At 36.5% G+C, this 23329-nt stretch overlaps 1 protein-coding gene across 34 annotated transcripts in view; it reads left to right on the top strand.

The window, feature by feature from the left end:
• SORBS2 (sorbin and SH3 domain containing 2) overlaps positions 1-23329 on the top strand; it is a 153224-nt gene that overhangs the window by 79386 nt on the left and 50509 nt on the right. For 19 of the 34 annotated variants that reach the window (XM_085222981.1, XM_085222992.1, XM_085222984.1 and 16 more), the window contains 8 exons: positions 643-669; positions 1600-1724; positions 2516-3133; positions 10154-10627; positions 14031-14175; positions 16481-16647; positions 21081-21147; positions 22194-22238. In XM_085222981.1, the coding sequence (XP_085079107.1) occupies positions 643-669; positions 1600-1724; positions 2516-3133; positions 10154-10627; positions 14031-14175; positions 16481-16647; positions 21081-21147; positions 22194-22238 (1668 nt within the window). The remainder of the gene's footprint in view (positions 1-642; positions 670-1599; positions 1725-2515; positions 3134-10153; positions 10628-14030; positions 14176-16480; positions 16648-21080; positions 21148-22193; positions 22239-23329) is intronic. The other 15 variants (XM_085223005.1, XM_085222996.1, XM_085223004.1 and 12 more) reach the window with 8 other exon arrangements.

The following is a 23329-nucleotide window of genomic DNA, read 5'->3' as shown; positions in this document are numbered from 1 at the left end:
TTTGTTTATACAATTGCAAATACTCCCATACTTCTGATAGACACTTGGCCTTAATAGAAAGGAAACGAGGTGATGAAATGTTTATAAGAATGCATCTATATAGACAGCTGGAGCTGTGAGGTGAGGGAGGGGTGGGACCATAGCTACGTTTTTCCCATAGGCAGCATCAGAAAGACTCACATATGCTATTTGTTTTTATAGGCAGATCCTTTTGCTAACTGCATCTATTGCAGACAGTAAAAATTAATATATAAATATAAATACATAATTCTCAGCAAGTTCCTTAAAATAAAACTTTGTATTCATAATGATTGTTTACTGATTGGATCAGCAGCTTAATTATTTAAATGAACTGGTGTAGCAGTATGGACCAGATGTTTTGCTGTTTTTCTGATCTGATCTCAATGTGTTCACTAGATCACTATGATGCCATTTAATTCAATACTTTTATCTGAAGAGTCATGGCAACAGACCAATTAATAGAAGCATACATATCTCTCTTGGCATCATTGATTACTGAGTCACTGTGTTGTTTTTTTTTTTAAACATAACTTATAAAATTAACTCTATGAGCTTAGCTGCACATTAAGACACTCCAAGCATTTATAACACAAACTAATATTTGTTCTTTCTTGATTTTAGGATCTGATTCTCAGTCTCCAGATTCAGGTAAATAAAACAATGGTATTTATGAATCACTGTAATATCATGTTAACAGGATGAAATATAACAATTTTCCTTCCTTTGATTTCACCACTTCATATATATAGAATCATTAAGAAAAGTGCCATTGAATTTGTAGTAATAATGGTTGGTTAAGACCTCAAATTAAAGTCTTACTTGGGAAGCAGTATTTTCTATAACAGTATATGTTGTCAGAAAACGGGTTGCGTGGGAGCACACAGACTGCTAATTTGTCACCTTCAGCTTCAGTGGGACTTGTTATATCATTTTTAGTCTCTTACTTAGGATTACAAGTTCCACTCACCCCACTTAGCAGCCTACTCACACAATGTGTTACTTATCCCAGCCTCTTCAATATTTTGTCTTCATATCTGTAACTTGTTGAGGTAGTGTAGTATCTTCCATGTATTTGGACAGTGTCCTTTTGGATGTTTAGCTCTTATAATAAAGACAAAATATGCTTTGGAAAATTGAGGTGGTGTTCAGATTTGAAAAGAAGATTGGAGCAAATGATCAGGTAGTGACTTTTCTGAGCTGGGATGTTTTTTGAAATCTAGCTGTGAAGATAAAGAACCTAACCTGAAAGAGTATTTCAGTCTGCTTTATACTAGGGATAAACCACCAAGAACTCAAAAGGACTCCTAAGCTGAAGATCTACAGCATATAAGAACTTTGTAGGAAGCTAACAAACTGCTATGAACAGTACTGATGTAAATAAGATACAAAAATTAGCAAAGTTACAGCTTCAGCCCTATTCTTAAAACATCCACGGAAATATCAGCAGTAGTGTCAGTTGTGTAATAAAGAAATATTTCCATGTTTGCATACAGTTGGTTTGTTGTGATGATTGCAATATCTGGATCTAGTAATCATCAAAAAAAAAATGTGATTTATTTTTTTTTTTTCTCACAAAAGCTTGGAGAGCTTACAATGATGGAAGCAGAGAGACACTGAATGGGGACATTAGCAGTTCATCTCTTACAGCAAAAGGTTTTAGAAGTGTGCGGCCAAACCTACAGGACAAAAAATCACCAACTCAGGTAAAACTGAGCATACCAAATTTCATTCTTTAGCATTTGTGTGTGTGTTATTCTGGACACTATATACAGATGGGATATCCCTATGGGGAAGCTTTTTCTTCCAGATAGTGTGAATCACAGCTTTCTAGGAGTATTCCCAAACTTCAAATAATACTTATTACAATTTTGCACTAAAAAAATAGTACACTTGTTATCAGGATAATGGAGGATAAAGGTTTTTTAATTATAAGATAGTATTTCTGCTTTTTTTTTTTTTTTGCTGAACATTATGATTAGAAGGCACTTAATGTGCAAACATATTAATCCATTCAAAAAGGAACCAACAGGCCAGTGTCAATTCTGTTTCTGTAACTATTTTAATTCAGAGCTTTAGGAGGTGTGTTGTATTTATGTGCATTACCTGTGAATAATAGGTTGTCATCTAAAATCATATAGTACATTTTGGACAGTATCATGAAGAATTCCACAGTTTTAATTTTTATTCAGTGTAATAATTGTGATTTTTAAAGAAAAGAAAGACTCTTCTGGAGTCTGATTCCAGTTTACTCCGAGCAAATGGAACATCTAGTTTTCTAAATACAAATTGTTTAGCCCCCTACAGCAAAAGATGGTGGAAACCTAAGTTGTTCTGTTTTCCATTGTATTAACAATCTTGAGTAAAAGCCTTAGGTCTTAGTTTCTTTATTTAAAGATAGAATTCAAACTACAGTATATCTCCTGCTAACATTTACTTTCTTTCTGTTTCTTCTTCAATGTTATTTTGTTGTGTGTGGATGATTTTGGCAAATAAGGCACCTCTGCCACCTCCTAGAAAAGAAAGCTTTCAGAAAGCAAGAGTAACTAATCACAAAAATGCAATTAATCTCCAGACGGTAACAACTGGGCCAGCTAAACACCCTCCTTCACATACTGGCTATTACACTAACGAGAAGTCTGCCCAGAAGATAATATCTTCTCAGATATCTAACACGAATGTGTCGTATGTACAAACAATCACTAGACCACTGACCACTACCTCCAGTGTAGGCACAAGCACAGTAGCTGGTATTAGTGCCACTCTCCATCAAGGCCAAACGCAGCAGTCTCAAAAGCGGAGGGTATCTACCCTTAAATTAACCCGGACACAAGACCCAGCAAGTGGTGTTCACTGTAATATACAGCAACAGCTCAAGCCTGTCGAAGTGCCAATATTTTCACAAAGGCCTGTCTCACCTGCCTGTAACCCAATGTCTGAGATACACACAGCATCTCTTTCCATTCAGATAGCTCCCACCCCTGACAATAATGCAGAGCCTGAAACCCAAGAACATCCACCTAGTATTTCTCCAGACACTTCAAAGATGTCTTCAAAGGATGTGGGACAAAAGTCTACAGTTCTTCCTTCTTCACAGGCTGCAGAGTGCCATGTGGTATATTTAATTTTTCCATCTTTTATTTTAGATCATTCATGAATCACTTAACTCTCTTTAGTTATACTTACATTATCAAAGTTAGACTTTCTGTTTTCTGGGTAAAACTACCTGTCACATGAATCAAACTAGAACTGAGCAAAACATAGTTTTTGGAAGTATATTGTACCCAAAAAATAAAAAAAAGAAAAGGCAACTGAGCTGGAAAGTAGACTTCCTTGTTCCTCTGTGAGCACTTTATGGAGTGCAAATGCACAATAGGAAATTAGTGAATTGTAGGTTGAGAGGTTGCATCATTAAAACACTGTGTTGACATAGGTGCTGTAGAAGGATAGCATATGGGTAGGAAATGGTGGTGGTTGTTGTTTTTTTTTTTTTCTGTAAATGCAACTCTGGCAGTTTCCTAGGCCCACCAAATAATTTTCTAAGTGTTTTCAGCAGGGCAGTCCTTGCTGTCTTCTAAGTGTCCTGTGTGGTTGGTTAAGTCTTTTAAGTCAACCACCTCCACACATCAAGGCAAAACATTTCAAAATCCTTCTGTTTCCTGCATACCCTGTGCCTACTGAGATGAAAATTCAGTACTGATCTCATCCAGGAGAAATGTGGATATCAAGCAGGTAGTATAGCAAAAACAAGCCAGCCGTCTCACAGAAGCAACTCTATCTTGTGTATGAAGAGATGCTATCAAGCATCGTAGTAAGTAATAATAGGAGGATCACTTTTCATATACATGTCAAATAATCTTTTTTTTTTTTTTTTTAAATCACCTTTGGGAGTGAGCCCAGATTTCTCTTGTGAATGTATTTTCCTATGCACCAGTGATACAAATTATGACAAGCAGCCTGTATCGCTCTTGTCTATTATTATTTGTTACCTTAAAGGCACAATTTTTTAAAACATCTCTAGTAATCCTGGTACATAATGGGGAAAAAATATATATATTCAAAAATCTTAATCAAATCTGCAGTAGTTGACAGACAGCACTTTTCCTTATTTCTTGGTTATGGTCCTCTTAGAGTAGCTAGATCAGATGCAGTACTAGGAAGGGAAGGGATATTAGCATTTTTTGATGAACAGTAATAAAACATGTTCAAGGATTAAAAAATAAGTTCTCATGATTGTTGGTTGCAGTGGATAAGAGTCATACTAGGCTGCTGAGGAACTACAGGCTATACTAAAAGATTGACATGTAGTCCAGAGGGCAGATAGCTAGGTGTTAGATCGGATGGAAAAAGCTTTCTAGGACTAGTAGAGTTAGCAGGGTTTATTACCATTCTGAAAGTTAATTAATCAGGTAAAGTAGGCCTGGAAGGAATAATACGATAGAAATATGTACTTGCAAAAAATAAAAAATAAATTAAAAAAATCTATGGATAAACTTTCTTCTCTGCACTACTTAGTCACATTAAGAATTTTCTTTTTTAGAAGTTAATTACCAGTGTACTAGGTTGCCTGAGTTTGAAAGCCCTTCAGATAGTTGGTAGGGATTGCTGTAGATCTAAGCATATCTGCCTCACAGCTTAGTCTGAGCCAGGATCACATCACAGCATATTTGTGTTTGTCAAGTTTTGCCAACATCAGTGTGTCTACTTTGAAGTAACGTGGCACAATCATGCAAACTTGAAGCCCATTGACAGCACTGTGTCAATTGTTCTTTGAAAGCATCATGCTCAATCAGGTCTTTACTGTGGAAGCCAAAAGTTTCTGCGTTAGCTATAGAATAGTTGAACAATTTGTAATGTGTCAATTTTCTTCTTCAAGTTGAAGTGGGAATTTTGATCTGAGCAAAGCTCTGTGAAATTATTGGTCAACAATCTGCAGTGCTGTTTTTGAATTAACCATTCCATTAACCACTGGAACCACATAAGACTTGCAGTGAAATTTGTCCTTCTTGAGATTAAAGATAAAACTATTGTCAAAACTATTCTATTGAAATATGCATTATTTAGAGTACTTAAGGAAAAACAAGTTGCTTTGTCCTTGAAAAGAGCCAGTTCACTATTAAGTGTTTTCTGTTCAAGACTCACAATAAAGAAATCATGTCAGAAACAACAAGGCTGAGCACAATATTTTTATGGTAGCTGGAATAGGCCCAAAAATTATAGGACTTATTATAGAGGCTTGCAAGCCTTTGAAAACACAAGCATTGAGAGAAGCCATCATACTGTGGAACTGATGTGGGTGTAGCCAGTGTAACTTGAGCATTTGTATGTTTTCTTTTCACTTAAAAATAGTTGTTTGTCCTGTTAACAATGTGGTGCTTTGTATATTCTCAAATAAATCAGCTTCTCTCAAACAAAAGTGGTAATACAACAGCTAACGCTTATTAGGAAAAATGCCTTTTTTAACATCCAAAGTAATACTCAAACTCTAATGATCCAAATGATCACAAATAAGTTATCTTCTAGCTTTTTTATTAGAATTTTAGAAGTCAAAATACAATTTGCAATTCTTTTTATTTTAGAACTTATTTTTGTTTTACAATAGGCTGACAAATGTCAAAAGTAGTTGTGACTTGTTTGACAATTCTACACTTATTTTCCTGTATTCTCAGTGTCTGGGAAAAAACAATCAGAAATTTGGCAACTGGGATTTTTTGAATAAAATAACAAAAAATTGAGCAGATCACAGAGATCATCAAGGAACATAGCACTTCAAGCTGCATCCATTTATTCTTTGCTTGCCTGCAAAATTCAGCTGACATCATCCTTGATGTTCAAAACTGAGATAAATTCTAAACATTGGTATGTTTATATACCATATCAGGATCCAAACATGGAGCCAGTGGGTTCTTGCAATGGAAGTGGAGAAATGCTATGCATGTGTGGGGTACCTATGTGTGTGTGGCACGTGTAAATCTATATGATAGTGCCAAAGTACACAAAGATTCAGCCAGCTCAACAAGTTCATGGACATTTTCATTATTCTTTCATTATTCTTTAATTTCTCTTGTTATATCTGTTCTTCTGTTTGCATTTCCTTTCATCTACTGGAACTTCAGGAGCAAGCAGAAGTGTGGTATGACTCACCAAGTGACATTTTACACACACTCCTACTCAGAGAGGGGTTAAACCCCTTAAAAGCATGTGTGAAAAGAGAAGCATTGAAATTGCTCGTATTGTGGGTTGTGTTTTTGTTGTTGTTTTTTTTTTTAATATCACTTAAAGCCTTGTGAGATCCTGCCACTTTGTGCTGTACTGCAAATGTGAGAGAAATATCCCAATCTCTTTCAACAGAGAAATCAGTGCTTGTTAGTATGAGACAGCATAAGTTTCATTATCCACATTTCTAATAAGCGAAGATTTTAAACTCTGAGCTGCTTCTTCTGACATAAACACCTTGTATTTTTAATCTTCATTTTCTGCCCACGTTCATGAGTGCTATCTTGCTCTAGATACTGCTAGAACTGAAGATGCAAAACATTTGTTCTGTTTTCTTGAATTCCACAGATGACTGAAGTCTTAGTTTAGCACCAATGTCATGGATAAGTAAAGGCTAAATGTTTATGAAAGTGTTTATTTGGCCAGCCCCATAGCTGTAGATAAATGAATCTATGAAAATAAACCTGTAATTCACTATTTTTACTGAAAAGCTTTATCTAATACAGATACTGTTTGGTAGCTCTTGATGATGTACTGAGTATTGTTGAGGGTGAGGAGACAGGTTTCAATGTCTCAGGGACAGATGGCAAGCAAAGAAAAACAAGCACATAATTTTCCTTTTCTCTTCTGTAAAACTGTTTTGCACAAGGGCTGAATCACCTCCACACATTGAGTTTAGAATAAGAGGATTAGTTAGTAAAAATGGACACATGAATGTAACTTGCAGCATCAGTTTCAAGATTTTGACATCATCTTAGAGGTATTTTTACCCATTTGTATAAGTGTATGAGTGTAATTTGAATGTTGATTACTAAACTCTGCTATGCATTAACAAAATGAATTTACTCACTCATCCTCCCTATCTGTGTCTTGATTGTTGAAGCAAGGCCAGTGCTTTAGTGTCATTAGTAACCTTGCACTAGTCCACAAATCTTGAATTAAAATGACAGATGAAGTTTATAATAGGGACATCTACTTTATGTGAATCAGGTGGAAACTGAAAGTTTCAGGCCTGACATTCTAGTATTTGATGGAAGGTAAATGTTTCTGAATTGAAAGCTCTGCTTGAGACCTTCAATTGACTTCAAGACTGTGTTGATATTTATCTCTCAAATGTTGCTCCATAGCCCAAGTGAATTATGTAGTCTAATTTTTCATCTTTCTAATTGATAAAATGAATTGTTCGGCCAGTAATCCACCTGACTTCTTCTACCATTTCTTGGGCTATAAAAATAACAAACCTAAACAAGATGGAACAGGTAGTAAAAGATTGTTTTTTAAAAGGCATTCAGCCTTGTCTTTCTCGTATTCTTCACAGTGATGAGAAATATGGATTTAGTAGTAGCTAAATATATGTTATTTAGTGTTTACCAACACTCCATGTTGAGAGAGATCAAGTGATGACTGTATCTATGACAGAATTCTGGAGTCAGTCAGAATATTTCAGTTTTATTCTACAAAGCTGAGAATCTTCATGTTGGGAATCAAAATCTGGAATTGCTGTATTCCTGCCACCCATGTTATATTCTATTTAAAAACATATCTCAGCTATAAATTAGCTATAATTTGCCAAGAACAATGAATTTAATTCTTTAAGAATTCAGTTTCACTTGCTCTCTGGATGCACCCTGAATATCTTTCCTTGTGTTGTCCATCCCTACTTTTCTCAAGCATGCAGCTAAATCATCTGTTTGAAGCCAGAAAGTTTACTAGGTTTATTGATTATGTACAGTTGCTTTTTGTTTCAGCAGTTCAGTGATCAACTTAGATATTTTAGCTCAGTGATATGCATTTTTTCCTCTCGGGATGCAGAGAGGACATCTATGTCAAGAACTTCAGTTTCATGCTGGCTTCGCCTCATTATTTCTTGATTCATGTCTTTTGCTGGAGATACTGAACTGTGACTTGGATGATGAAATCCATAATGAAGCATCTTTCTATTTTCCCTTTATGTGTCTAAGGGTGAAATTACTGTTTCTTATATGAGTACATAAATGCAGATAACTTAAGCCCTGATAATTTTGCTGTATAAGCAGCTGTTTTGCATGTGTATGTGATTGCTTTCTGCGATAATTTGATAGTATTCTGTTGTTCTTTTGAAGTTTCCAGTGGCAAAATAGTTATCTCTAAAAACAGTATTTCCTTTCACAGTTATCCACTCAATAATTGACTTTTCTAAATAAGATGTAGCCTTCAGACTTACTGTATGGATTTTTTAAAATTATTTTTATTTTTTATGCTGTAGATTTCAAACATTAGTATGAATAAGGTTTAAATTTTAAGGTGTTCAACTGCAGGCTTTTGTTTCTTAATGTTTTAACTTCTAATTTTGCCAGCAAGTTCTGGCTATCTTTATGTACCTTATAGATCCAATAATGCCAAACAAATTCTTCTGAACCTTTGAAAGAAGTGATGGGTATCTCTTAGATGTGCTTTAAAATCATTTCTGAAATGCTCTTTCAGAGGAAATGGTCCTGTTGACCTCAGTAAGATTATTTCTATAATTTTTAGTTGATCTCAGCAAGAATTACGGGACTGGATCCCCAGTGACCTCTTATAAGTAGCGTAATCTGAATTACATTCCAAGTCTTCTATAAAGACTTTAAAAGATAGTTTCAGATTGTGGATTAAAATGCCAAATCTGATGATTTAGAACATTTTAATGATTAAAGACATCTGCATATGTCAAGCACAGAAAAAAAAATACTAATGTTATCAGTAATAATGTGGTATTTGTGAGTAAATGTTGCTTTTTGAAGTTGTAATTGCTGTATATGGCGTCTCAGTGCCCTCTGTTTTAAATAAATCAAAATCCCAAACGTTCTTTCACTGCAGCTATTCCAGAACTTGTCAGCTCTGTGCTGAAGTAGGCAGCATTTTGATATATTTCCAAAACTGGATATGGATAGTTTGTGGCTGATACGTAGTATAGAAAAAATTGTACAACTACCAAAGATTGGGTACCAGCATGCTTTTCTCATACCTTTAATTCAAAAACAAGTTACAGATACAAAAAGCTAGGTTCAGGGCAGTTTTAAACACTGTGCCTGTGTCTGATATGAAATATCAGAATATAAAGTTTGTAATGTGGTAATTCTCAGAAGCACTCTCATGAGGATATTCACAAGTTCTTCTAAGGAATGATGCTGAAGCCAGCTAGGTGTGCTTTGTTTCAGTGTTAAATCATCCCTGTCCTGTACTTGTGTTCCCAACCCTTATCCTTCCTCAAATTTATATCAAATACCCTAACAATCCTATAGTTCTCTAATGTTGAAAAAGCAACTATATTTATTCCTTATCCAGTAGGCTGACAGGGTGCTTCCAGAGTGCTTGGAAATTCTAAGGTCTTCCAAACATTTTTATCAGTGAGGCAGTGGAGAAGATGTATTCAGTCAAAAGAGGCAAAAATAAATAAATAGACAATCTTACAGGTCATGTGAACATTCAATACTAGCACTTCTTTTTAGCTTGTGGTCCTACCCATCTACACCTTAATATTAATTTCAAAATGATACCTGTATTTTGACAAAAAAAAAAAAAAAAAAAAAAGGAGCAACATTAATGGAGATCAGACTTGCAGATGCCTTTTTCCTTTTATAAACAGAAGCCTCATTTATTTTTAATAGTGTTATTAATTATGGAATACATTATGCAATATATGGAATGTTCATCCCCAATGCACTATGGTTTCTGGCATTGCTTCCAATAGTATTTGATACATTAATTTCCTTCATGTTTTTGTTCTTTAACGTAGAGTGTCGTTGATCTATTTCCTAATCCATGTGAATATGAACTTCCTAGGGCTGCTGAAAAAACTTACCCTTTTGTAATTCTCCTACACGCAACAAGAGGCAAAGGGAAAAAAAGTTATTCATTTGGTAATCTGTTTCTTTCTTATTTTTTTTTCCTCAAATCTCAGCTTGGAAACCAGAAAGTAACTGCCCCTGTGATGGAGGTAAATGCTACACAGACACACAGACAAACAACAACAGAAGCTTCTCCACTGCCTCTTCCTCCTCCTGTGGTACCAGTTAACAGAGCCTCTTTCTCACCAGACAGTGGCACCCATCTAGTACCATATTCTTTGCCAACGCTTGATGATTTTTCACGCTTTTATAAAACCCCAACCCTTTCACAATTTTCATATAAATGCCCGTTCCTAGCTTCTGAAAATACTATCCACAAGAGCGAAACAGCCTCTGTAAGCACAGATTCTGCCATGAGTGAGTGCTCCTCCCGCACAATGAGTGAGTCCTCCACAGTCATTCTAGATGAGCTGCAGACTTGTAGCTATGATACTACTGACTGCTCTGAAACACCTTCCCCAACCTTGAGCCAGATGTCTGCTGTGTCAGATGGCACCACCTTAACCAACACTGCCGCCACTTCCAATGTAATTATCCTTCCTTTTTTCCTGCTCCATTTTGTTCGCAGGTTGTCAAAGGGGAAAAGAATTCAAACTTGTCTGTTAACCCATTACATAAACAAGTATTCTGTTTTCTGTGTTCACAGTCTGAAGTATGCCTTGTAACAGTTGTTTAAACAAATAATTTGCATATCAGATTTGGTAGTAGACAGGAAAATGGTATGAAGTTCTTGCACATCCATGTTTTTATCCAAGGTGCATCAAACATTTTGCTTACAAGAAATGAGAGTAAATTCAATAAATATCCATTCCAAATGCAATGGAAGTAAGTGATCTGTAAATTTTGGAGAGATTTGTTTAAAGTAGTGTCTTACAGGTTTGTGGAGGTGTAGCCTGTTGGCTGCCACCATTTTTTTGGCTTATAGCAGGGTAAAGATTTCATTAGTATACCCTGTAAATTTGTAGTAAATGTTGGCAATTCTTAACACATTTTTTCCCCCAGCCATGACCACTGACTGCATGAAGCTGTTTTTCTCTCCTTTAACTGACCTTTCCCTCTCTTAAATACTGTTTCTTACAGGAGTGAACTTCAGAAATAAGTTTCTAGCCTTCAAGTGTCCAGTTACTTTTCTCTTATCTAACTCAAGGAAAATAGCAGCATACAATTGCGATTTCTGTATATGTTCACTATTCTGTACCTTAGTACACTCAGATATGGGTAGAAAAAATGTGTTGAATTTAGGTCAAATCCAGATCACTTTTTATTTCTTTTGAGATTATTTGCATGACCAAAATGAGTCAGAACAGAGTTTTCATTTAGAGTGAGCAATTTGTTGCTGGACTACAAAACTGAGAAATGTTCTGAGACCAAAGTTATACTGTGTAACAACAGCATTTCAACTTTGTACGAATACTTCAGCATGCTATCCTTTTCCAGTCTAAATGTAGCACTTAAAATTCTGAAAAAGAACAGAGTGTATAATTTTTTACATTTCATATATGTTTTCTAAAATGTAGTTGAGCCCAAACGTGCAGATAGAGTCAATGACCTGTAGTCAGTTCAGTGACTGCTGTTTAAAAAAATATCAGGCATATAAATGCTGTGATTGTTGACACATCTTTGAAACCTAAAATTTTAAGAACAGTCAATGATGTTAATCTGCATGCTGTCCAGTTGTTGTAATGAAAGATACCATGATCAATATAGAGGGGTGTATGTTAATAAGGCAAAATCACCATAGGATGAGTTATGGAAAGCCTGGAACATCTGTATTTTCTTCTAACCTGCATCAAAAACAATCCCTATGTTTGTATTTTACTTGTAAGCCAAAGTGAACAATCCTTCTCTTTTTCCTTTTTTTGAATAGTTTCCCGTAGAGATATCTATTATTACCTTGGCCACCACTTTCTCTTCTAGATATGACTAGACAAGTGAACATGTTTCACTACTAAATTCACACAGAATGGATGAGTCTCCCACCAAAAGATAACGATCCTTAAACAATCCAAAGAGCCCCATAGTGAGATTAAACTACTGGCAAGGCAGACCTCTGCATTGCAAAAGATCTTTGTTTCATTCCTCTGTAGAGGAGGGCTAGATGGCTGTGCATCTATGAAATGAGAAGATGAGAGACAAGCAGGTGGCACATGCAAACATGCTGCTAGTAGCTTTGTTCCTGTAATGATACTTGAATGATCTTCATTCTCAAAGAAGACATTGATTCACTGTGTAGATGAAAACCACTGAGAACAATAAAAGCAGCATAGTGGTGTGCCATCCACCACATAAGCTGGAGCCACACTTTCAAAAACATATCCAATTTGAGGAGATTTGTTTATTCTTGAGGCCCTAGTGAGATCTCAGGCGTAAAGGTTTTATAGCTGATCCCCCAAAAAGAAACAGCATCAGTATCAAAAGCAACTTGAAACTTCTCAAAACAGACCTATAATTAATCTTCCCAGCAGTGCAAGATGCTTCAGATATATAAATTCAGTAGTGACCACAATGGAAACTTTCTTTAAAGGGAAAGCCATTAAGAACTAAGAAATTATACTATTTGAGCTGCTATCCTCTCTAAAACCAAATTCAGAAATATCATATTTGGACATTCCACATTTGCACTTATGACAGATGTCCATCAGCTACTTCTGTACATCATGTTTTCATGATACTTTTACAGAAATTCATTTGGTTTCACTCAACTAGCTACTGGGGGCTGAGATGTTTAAAAAATTCAAATTACTAGTCTCCAAAACAAGCATCTATACGAGAGGTCATGAACCATTTCATTTTTAAATGCAATGATAATGTGTCTTTTAATACGGGATTTACTTATGCTTTGCTGCTTCAAATAGTCTCCTGTTTTACATTTGCAGTATTCAAAGAGCCTCATTTGGAATGCTTATGTTGTTTTAGGTCTTCTGCTCAGTTTAATTTAACTAAGGAGGTTATAGCACTCATGATTTTGTTCAGATTTAAAACAGAGATCTACTTGAAGAGATGTGATAGAAAGCTTCCCTCTCTTTTCACTGCTCTCCTATTTCACTCCATATGCTTTCTTGGTATCTCTGGTCTGATTCCTTCAATGCTCCCCGTAGAAGTACTACAGCCCAGGTGCAGGGATTCCAAACTATTTTTTAAAGAAGCTATGGCTCACTCAATTTAGCTACTTGTAATGAGACTTTTCCATTCAGTCTGCTCGGAAGTATCATTAATATCAACAGGGGTGGTGCATGCGGATCATGGGAACATTATGGCCTCAAGTTGTGCCAGAGTAAGTTTAGGTTGGATATCAGGAAAAACTTCTTTACAGAAAGGGTTGTTAAGCACTGGAATAGGCTCCCCAGGGAGGTGGTGGAGTCACCATCCCTGGATGTGTTTAAAAACCATTTGGATGTGGTGCTGAGGGACATGATTTAGCAGAGGATTATGAGGGTAGTATGGTTAGGTCATGGTTGGACTCGATGATCTTTAAGGTCTTTTCCAACCTGAGCAATTCTATGATTCTATGATTCTGTGTCTGTTGGAGTGAGTGACCTATGGCAGGCAGCCTTTGTCATCACGTGATGAGAGGAATTTTTATTGCCATCTCCATTTTATACCGACGTCAGATCTTGTTTATACAGTTCAGTTTTATTGCCTAGACTCTGCCCCATCTGCCTCCTCCCATCATCATCATGCTTCACAGGCTGCACATACAAGGAGCGAAGGGGGGAGGTACAAGGTGTGTATATATACAAGGTGTACAAAAAGAACGCATTCTGCTCCACGGGTGATGTGTTTTGTATTACAGAGAATGCAGATGCCATAATGATACCTGACAAGTGGTAACTGTTGCGTGGATGACAGTCTTACATTACTTTTTGTTTGGGATGGCATTCAGAGGGCTTTGTGTGTCATTTAATGGGATTTTTTTTTTGTCTCTCTCAGGCTCAGATCACAGTGAATGGGAACTCTGGCACTGCTGCCAGCCCAGTGAGTCACTTTCAAAGGCCTTTTTCCCCTTCTTCCGCTTACTCTCCACCAGCTTCTCTCAATTCCAACCTTGTTATCATGCAGCATGGCAGGATGATGGGTAAGCCTTGCACAGAATATTTGCTTTATACACTACACAACATATTCCAATTTATGTGGCCAAAATTGCAAACAATGGCAAAGGGCATCACATTATAATAGAGATATTATCTATTCATCTCCTTAGGAGGTAAATGCAAAAGATAATAGAATTTACTGTTAGATGTAATAGTTCCTGAACTGGAGTTACTTTTAAGTTTTATTACTCATCCTTATGTTTATGAGAGTGACCTCTTGCCACTTTTCCACTTGCTTTCCTGAGGAAAAGGGAGCATATATAGAAACAGCTCAACCTGCAGAGCCTGTTTCCTTTGCTCTCTTTAAGAAGCTAAAGACCAGTTTTGTGCATTGCTTCTTCCCACAACCTCTGCAAGCTTCAGTTGAAATACTGCCAACAAAGGGGTGGCCCTGAGCTTTTAAACACCTCAAGTCATCTCAATTTATAATTTACTTATGTATTTTTGTAGGTCATTGTTGTGGTGTTGTTTTTTTTCCTTAAATGCTTGCATGATTAGCCTCACAAAGGAGCTTTGCCAATATAATCTAGTTTTGCCAGTACGATCATTTACTGCTTCTTTTTCTGCCAGAGTTTGCAGATTCAGATAAGAGTATACGTGTAAAACAATCTGATTATGATCCAGGAGTTTACTTTTTTTGTTGTGCAGGCAGAGAAATTAGGTGGCAGTTCTGGCACTGAGACTCACAGCTTAGAGAAAAATGCTGCTATCCAGGTCTTAAAACTGCATACATGAGTTTTTCCATGTACTCAAGTGCTACATTCTTTGATTGCTTCCAGTTTGTTGAACTTAAGATATATCAGTATTGTTTTGGATATATCAGGAATGTGTTTTCCCATGATTTTTACTCTTGTATGATGCTTAAGTTCTGTTTTCCACAGTAACACTCTGATTTCATTTTCCTTGCTCATGTAAAATCCCACTGATGGCCTTAGTTTGAGGCCATCTACAAAGAATGAGGGATCAAATACCAAATGTTTTCTAAATTTAACATCATGCATTTTGGGAAAAAGGCCCAAATATTTAGACGTGTGCCACGTAGAGTTGCCCCTCGCCATATATGTGTAGCACTGGATTATTTGCAGGACTTCAGACTTGAATAAACAGCTGAAACAGTCATGCCAAATCTCCGCAGTAGCAATGGGCAAAACATTCAAATTAAAATTAGGACTTTCAGTCACCAGAGCTTCTTTCACTGATTTATATTACAATTCAAATATTTTGCTTGAGAATAATCATGTTAAATCATAATCTTCACCAGTAGTGTCAGAATGTTTATTTTTATTCCTTCCATTCATTTATGCTGCAGTAGACATGTCTTTCAGGCACTGTACCTGTGCTTGCACAGTACAAAAAAAACTTGCTTTGTCATAGCAGCTCTCTGATTTACTGAAACATACTGCCTGAAGGAGCAGGGCTCTTCTTCCTACACGCAGCAACAATTGCCTTGTGATGCATCCCAGCAGAAAGATGGGTAGTTTTTTGTTTGTTTGTTTGTTTTTTGTTAAATGAATTACTCTCTCTGGATTTTATAAAGAGATGGTAATAGTGACACATTAGTTTCCTTAATTTTAAAGGAAGGTTTAGGGAAGAGAGCTAGGCATATTGCCAATTACTGTGAACCACAGCAGTCTGCAGATTCACTGAAAATGAGTGCATCATCAGGTTGCTCTGAGTGATGAGTTGCTGAGTGCCAATTCTCTGGATGATGTAAAGTGATATTTATACAGACCAGAGTAACCTGAAGGGGTGAAAATTGCACACAGAAATTTGCTCTGTTTTGTTTTGTTTTTTTTTTTAATCTTTGTTTCTAAACACATCACAAAGATTGTTCTGGAGATCTGATTGAAATCTGTTGCTGTGCTGACCTAATGGTAATTTTCTATATATATATTATTATATATTCTGCTAAATTTTGTGAAGGGGAAGTTTTGAAATTCTCTCATTATTTCAAAGGATGGATAGATAAGGTGCAATTTTGTTTTACAGCAACAAGGTTTTACTCCTATTATTTCTCAGTATATTTTGCTGGGTTTGTGGGTTTTTTCTTATTTTTTTTTTTTTCTTTTCCCAAGCAAGTTGCAGCAAAAAAAGTGACTGCAATCTAATCTACCAAGATCTGAGCTAGATAGCCATAAATAAGATTATGGTTCAGTCCCAGCTCAGGTGATCACTTTATGAAGTGCTACATATGAATATGTTTCTCAAAATTATTATCCATTTTTGCATTTTTGCAAACCACGGTGAAATTGGACAGCGTAATTGCCTTCTCTCATGTTATCTTTACAGAGTCCACAGAGACATACTCGCAACATGTTGGCAGCAGCAGCACCACCAGTACAATACCAATCTGTAAATCCTTAGAGGAAGAAAAAAAAATTACAGTCATTAAAGCTCCACATTATGCAGGAATTGGCCCAGTGGATGAATCTGGAATCCCTACAGCAATTAGAACGGTAGGAAATTCTGGGGAATCTGCGTATGAACTCATACAATGAATTGATTGTTGGTAATGGGTTTTTCACATTCTTCTACTCTTATATAATGTGGAATACTGTGTGCGCAATCAGGCAGCTCATGAATATAATATTGTGTGTTGACAGAAAAAGAGAATGCTGATGGGAACGTAATTGGGCAACTTGATGTTTCTGGTTTAATTAGAACTAATCAAAATTTTGTCTCTCTTCTCTTGTATTCCTTCCCTTCTGGAGATGTGAAATAATTGTATTTGCTTTGTTATTCCTAAAACAAAATGTATACGTACTGTATTTATACATGTGTACAAGTATACATGTGTATCTCTGTATGTATACACATATAAATCTCACACTCCTGCATTCTGGGGAGTAGTGGCTCTTGCTTGATCAGCGTAATGTAGTTTCATTCAGTCAGTAATCTAAGAAAGTAGTATTTTTGCAGATATGCAAAACATGATCTCTATGCTCCTGGATGACATGTAGGCGAATAGTGTAGAAAGCCCTTCATTGAGACTAGCCCAGTTCCTATCATCTGCCACTAGTCCCTGGCTAGAGTGGCCCAGGATGTCAGACTGAGAAGGTTTGTTTTCCCTCTGCTGAAGCATTCTTTCCACTCTGCTGTCAGGGCAGCCTCTTCTGGCTGGTCCAGAGAGCACAGTGGCAGCTGTGCTGGCTCTGTGGAGGAAGTGCTTACTGGCCTTCCCTGCTGGAAGCAGTGCTGTGCTAGACGGAGAGAGAGTAAGAAGAGTGGGAGCCAGGATGAAAGCAGCAGAGCCCTTGCAGGTGAAGTCTTTGTGAGGTGCAAGGTTATAGCAGCTGTTGGATGTATCCTCTCTGCCAGTGCTGACTTATGGGGCTGTGTTATAATCGCCAGGAATTGCTTCAGTGGATTGAAAAATTAGGGGGAAGAGCAGGAACTGATGGAAAAAAGCAATAAGAGAAATTCAGAATGAGTGGTAAGATGGGGACAATTTTGTTAAGAATGGGGGAAAACTCTGGCATTTCTTTATTTTTGACATAGAAAGGAATACAGTCAAGCTTTTAAAAATGAATCAATTTCTTTGCATTAATGTTCTAGGTTCCTACCCCTTCTTTAACTAAAAATGTCCCTTTGTTGTGCACAGGAGAAAGTTATTATTTTTGTCCTTTTTTTTTTTTTTAATAGCAGATCGGTCTAATAGTGTGAATATTAGTTATATAAGGGTATAACAGAAATCCCCCTCAAGTATGCTTAACAGAGTTGGCAATCTGCCATCCTATATTTAACTTTCAGATTGGTCTGCTTCTCTGAGATACTCTCCTGAAAATATAATGTGATTTGAATTATGGCATTTCTCAACTGGATTTGCTCTTCATTTTTGGTTGTTTCAATTTAAAAATATCTTGTGTCTTTTTAAGCTTTGAATTATAGAGCAAATTCTGATGATGAGATGTGAGTTAAAAGATTATGCCAGCTTGTGTGAGTGTGTCTGCCTCGTGTGCCACTTTGGCTCTTTACTCTGCTTCTTTAAGACTTAGCTGGAAGTGAGGGAGTTTTCAGCATATTGATTTGAGACTACATTTTAAATGTATACGGATATATCTGAACCCAGTGTACTCCAGTCATGTGAGAACAAAGGCGATAGAGTTGTCAGCAAAAGACTCAAATATGCTGCACTTTGACATCTCACAGAAGTGCAGCACTGTGCAGAAACATGCAAAAGCGCTGTAACTGCACTTCCCAGGAGCAGAAGGTAGTGTGTAGCGCCCGTTTTCTCTCCAATGTCAGTGGTCAATCCAAACAGGAATCTTCTCCCAGAAGGTTCAGACTTACACCATCAGAAGGAAAAAAAAAGGTTTCAAATTCACTGAGCTTATGGTTGCACACAGTGTTTAAAAGTTTCTCATTTTTCCATCTGTATGAAAACAGCCATATTCTATGTAAAACGCAGTAAATGGAGATTCAGAGGTGATAGATAACATCTGTATTGTTTTCCCAAATACTATGCTACTGTTAGAAGCAAAAAAGAAGCTTGTAAATAAGAATCTTGGAGTATCTGTATTCCAGATTTCATTGTGCTGGTCTCCTACAAGTCTGTCTTTCCTCTTGGAAGATTGTTAGTGACAGCTGCTTAGCAAAGGAAAGTAGAGATGTTCTCTTCACTTTATATTCCTACAAACCCTTGGTCCTAGGGTTCTGAAAAGGGAAGGGCTGCTGTACAGCTCTCCCATCCCATGGTAGCACTACTGCACCTCTGCAGTACTGTAGCTCCTGTCAGCTCCAGCGAGTGCAAAAAACCTGAAGCCTGAAAACTCAGCTTAAGTTCTGCCACTGTGCCAAGCTTTGCCCCAAAGGTGATGATATTCCAAGGCATTAAAAATGAAGTCTTTGGGAAAGAGGGCAAAAAAGCTTTCAGTCAAATGGCAGCTCTAGACTTTACCACTGACAGGATCTAGGAAAGGGGAAGAATAGGGGGGAAAAAAGCTTGGAAAGTAATTTGACTGCACTGTTAGAGACTATCCAAAAATAATTGCTTCATTTGTACCAATATTAATCCGTACGCTGAGAAGACCTCTATTGAATAGAATGAAAAAAATGAAGTCCAATCACATATTTTGTCTGTACTTAGTGATGTAGCATTTCAGCTAGGAAAAAGAAGTGCCTCACTCAGAAGGTCCACTGAAGGTCATAAATGCTTCCTTTAATCATATACTTCCTGATTGATTATTTGAATACTGAAGTGATTATGGAGTCTTCTGGGTACCAATTGCAGACACCTCTTAGGTTCTCCTCATGCTATTTGGCTGATTGTTCACTCACACGTGGTGATAACGTTTCCAACCTTTAATTGCAACAACTGTAATGTATGCAAAGCAAGACAGCATCTGAATGACTCGGTGGCTGTGAATACTGCTAATTCCTCAAACAAACATTGGCATGGGGAATTAGAGAATACAAAGTGAGATTGTGTAATTTAAAATTAATTTATTCTATTCCTCAACTAGTCCTATCTGGCATAAGCATAAACAACATAAAGCCAAATCATTGGCTGATGCTGGGAGTCTGGGATGGGGTGGGGGTGATGGGATTGAAAAGATCAAACATGCAAAAAGATACTGGAAGAGCTGCTTCTGTGATTACATGGCAGCTTCTCCACACCTACTCTCTGTGTGGAACCTCCTGTGAATGTGTGGAGCACCTGACAGATTAGGAGGGCCTGGCAAAGAGACATTGATTTATCTTTGTCTCTTGACAAACAGCAGGGTCACAGTAGTAGTACTTTTGCATTGTTTCCTATCTGTTCCCCTGCCACTGATTCAAGCTCTTTTGAAAAACCTTCTTGGCCCAATGCACAGAGGCAGTTGTGGCAGCATTGGATCACTGTGGAATTGTACTGATGAGGAGTATCATCTAGTAGCAATTTCATGAGAACTGATGTTAATTCTTTAAACAGGTGATTCTTTTCTGCATAGTTCACCAAAGTTAACTGTTTAATTATGTACAGTAATTTTATAAAGCATTTAAGGCAAAAGTGTGATTATTCATTAAACATTCTGCTTTTCTGATCACTATGAAGCATGCAAAGATTCATGATCAAAGAGAATAATACTAAAAAAAGTGTTCCCCTTTTTTGTTACTTCCTTTTCTGAAACAGTGTCTCAAAGCAAGTTAAGACAAAAATAGGAAATACAAAAGAGTAAGGGATAAAGTAAGTACAAACACAAGCAAAAGTTAGCATCAGGAGAGACTAGAAAATATGAGACTGTAGTTTTCTGTAATAAATACAAGTGCAATTTAGTGAGTGATATTAAAAGGTATACTGTGTTCACTTCCTTATCACTTCTTGAAATAGTTGTAGAATAAGTAATAGAATAAGTTGCATGCAAAGGGAAATTAAAAACTGCATAAATGCTGTTTGTTTACCAATCATAATTCTTGCCTTAATTCTTTTCTCAGTAGAATTCCAAAGTAGATATGCACTATTTAATAAATATGTTTTGAAGATAATATATGTTGAAAATAGCTAGGAGTTCAAAAGAAACTCTTCTTACAAATTGGTAATTGGCAAGTTGTTTGTATTTTCTGTGTAGTACCCAGCATTCATCTTTGTCAAATATAGGGCTCTAAGAAGATAACTCTTAATCTGGCACCACTTCCAGTATTCCTAAGCATTGTATTCTCCAAGATTAAAGTCCCAAACTGAGTCAGTCTTAAATGCCTTCCAGAATTTGTTACAGGGATTCCTAGATAAGATGGATAAATACACCACTTGAAGTAGATGAAAATGATTATACTGAATAGGGGACAAAGAATGATAAACCTAAATCTATGTCCGGAATAACATTAAATGTCTAATCTGTCCACATAGATACTTTTATTTCTTTATTATTTTTAATTCCTTGTTAATTGTTTAAAACTATATTTTATTTAGACAGTTGACAGGCCAAAGGATTGGTACAAGACAATGTTCAAGCAAATCCATATGGTACATAAGCCTGGTAAGTATGCTGTTGTCTTGGCTGTGTACTTGTCAGTGGTATTATAAAGTACACTTTTCTGCATTTTGATTAGCTGCCATATGAAAATGCAAATGTTCACCAAGTGTGAGACAATGAATCAAATTAAAAGGCTGAACTGGATGGTAGATTTTGATGCAGAGAGACAGCTAGAAGCTGTCTACTTATATTGGGTTTATTTTGTTTTACTAAAAATAAAAAAAAAAAGTGAGCAAAGTAAGCATTGAACCAGTGTGATTCTGTGTCATCATGGAACTCAGTGAAGCAATCCTCATCTCTGGTGTGAGGGATGAGAGATTAGCCACTGGAAGTCCCTTGCCATACCACCTTATTTTTGGACAGTTTGCATGTTAGAACAATGGAGGCTGTTTTGAGGATACGTTTTCTGTTTGAATTGCATTTTTTCCATATAATGTGTTATTTGTTTTGCTGAAACAGAGCTTTGGTGATATTTATAGCTTTGGAGTTCTTTTATCATGATTGTCACCAAGGTATAGCATAAACTACAGTCATGCTCATTTTCTCTCATAAAGGAAAGAGACCTTATTCTCCTGAGGGAGGGCTTGTATTTAGCATGGTCAAACAGATTGTTAGTGGGAGAATAAGAAATGTAAGCAAGACAATTATGGCTTTTTAGATCTGTCCTGAACACCAGTCAAGTGGTTAATATTTGAGTTTGATTTTCGTGATAGGAGGATTTAGTAGTATCTAATAAGAGGAGAGCAAAGTTCTTAGTAGAACTAGAGATGGGAGAAGAGCAGATAAACAGCTGTAACTTAACGTTTGGGGCTAGCCAGTAGTGTACAATACAGGTGTCATGACAAGAGGGTACATTTTGCTAATAAAATGGCAAAAATATTTTATGGTAAGTGTAATGGGAAAAGAGAGAATTCAGAAAACACCCATGTGAGATGAGGAAAAGAAATACAGCACTTGATTGCCTGTTTGTATTTCCAAAAAGAAAGCTGTGTTGCTGTGATAAACTAGCACATACTGCATTACTGTAACATGTATATTTCTTTTTGTAGATGACGACACAGACATGTATAATACTGCATATTCATACAGTACTGGTAGGAGTTATTTCCTCACTTCAAAACAGCTCTTTTGTTAATGTCAGCAAGTAACAGGAGTAATTAACTATTTGTGCTTGCTTTTTTAATGAACACTTTTTATCATCTTTTTATCGTCATGCTTGGTCTCAGGTGGTGTTTTTTTCAGGCCTTTTTTCCCAAATGAAACTAAGTTTAATTTTGCTTTCATTCTTGCTGATGTATTACAGCTGTGGGCCTGTATTACTGCAGATGGGATACATTGTAATACTGTAGTTTCTGATTACACTGCATTTATTTTCACTTGTGAGTGTAAGCAACACAGTCTTTCCTAATCAAAATGAGGAGAGACCTACTGTGTGAAAGTACAAATACTAATTACATATATAGGAAGTCAAAAAGTCTTAAAATATACCCTGAGTGCCTAATAAAGATGCTTCTCTTTTCTGACCACATTCATTTTTACTATAGGCACTGGTGGTGGTGGTGTTTAACCACAAGAAAGACATACATATAATAGATATATAATTCCCGTGTCTTTCAGAAGATGATAGCTATGTGGTAAAATTACTTAATAGAACCAGAAATGGAAATGTGAATACACTATCTGCAGAAAACCATAGTGCCTTGTCAAAAAATGCTATTCATAGTTCTTTCATTTCTGTGTTTGTGTTGCATTCAGTCTGCTCTCACACAGCCTTTTTGTGTAATACGGAGATATTTGTAATTGTATTGTAATATTTGTGTGTGTAAGTTGTTCAAAATCTGTTTATACACTGATGATCCTATCCAAGATACTTGATTGTATGGTTGTCCCAAACTAACAGTAATTATTCAGACTGTGTAATGATTGTCCATTTCCTACCTCTCCTCCTCAATCTGGACGTACAAAGACAAGAGTGAGGATGAGCCCTGGGGTTAATAACAGGTTGTCATTAACAGCCCTGATACATACAGCCATTAACTTCTCCCTCCCCATCAAAAACAAATAATCATTAATTTCTTTCAACTTTACTTCAGTTCTCCTGTGTGATTGTAGTTTTATATACAAATATTTGAAAAGCATTACCATGGACTACTTAGTACCTAGCTATGTACTTTTAAAATTAAAA

Source organism: Meleagris gallopavo, chromosome 4, assembly GCF_905368555.1.
Source record: "Meleagris gallopavo chromosome 4, MGAL_WU_HG_1.1, whole genome shotgun sequence".
Lineage (NCBI taxonomy): Eukaryota > Metazoa > Chordata > Aves > Galliformes > Phasianidae > Meleagris > Meleagris gallopavo.
Note: the sequence above shows the minus strand (reverse complement) of the source record. Positions and strands in the feature narration are given on the sequence as shown.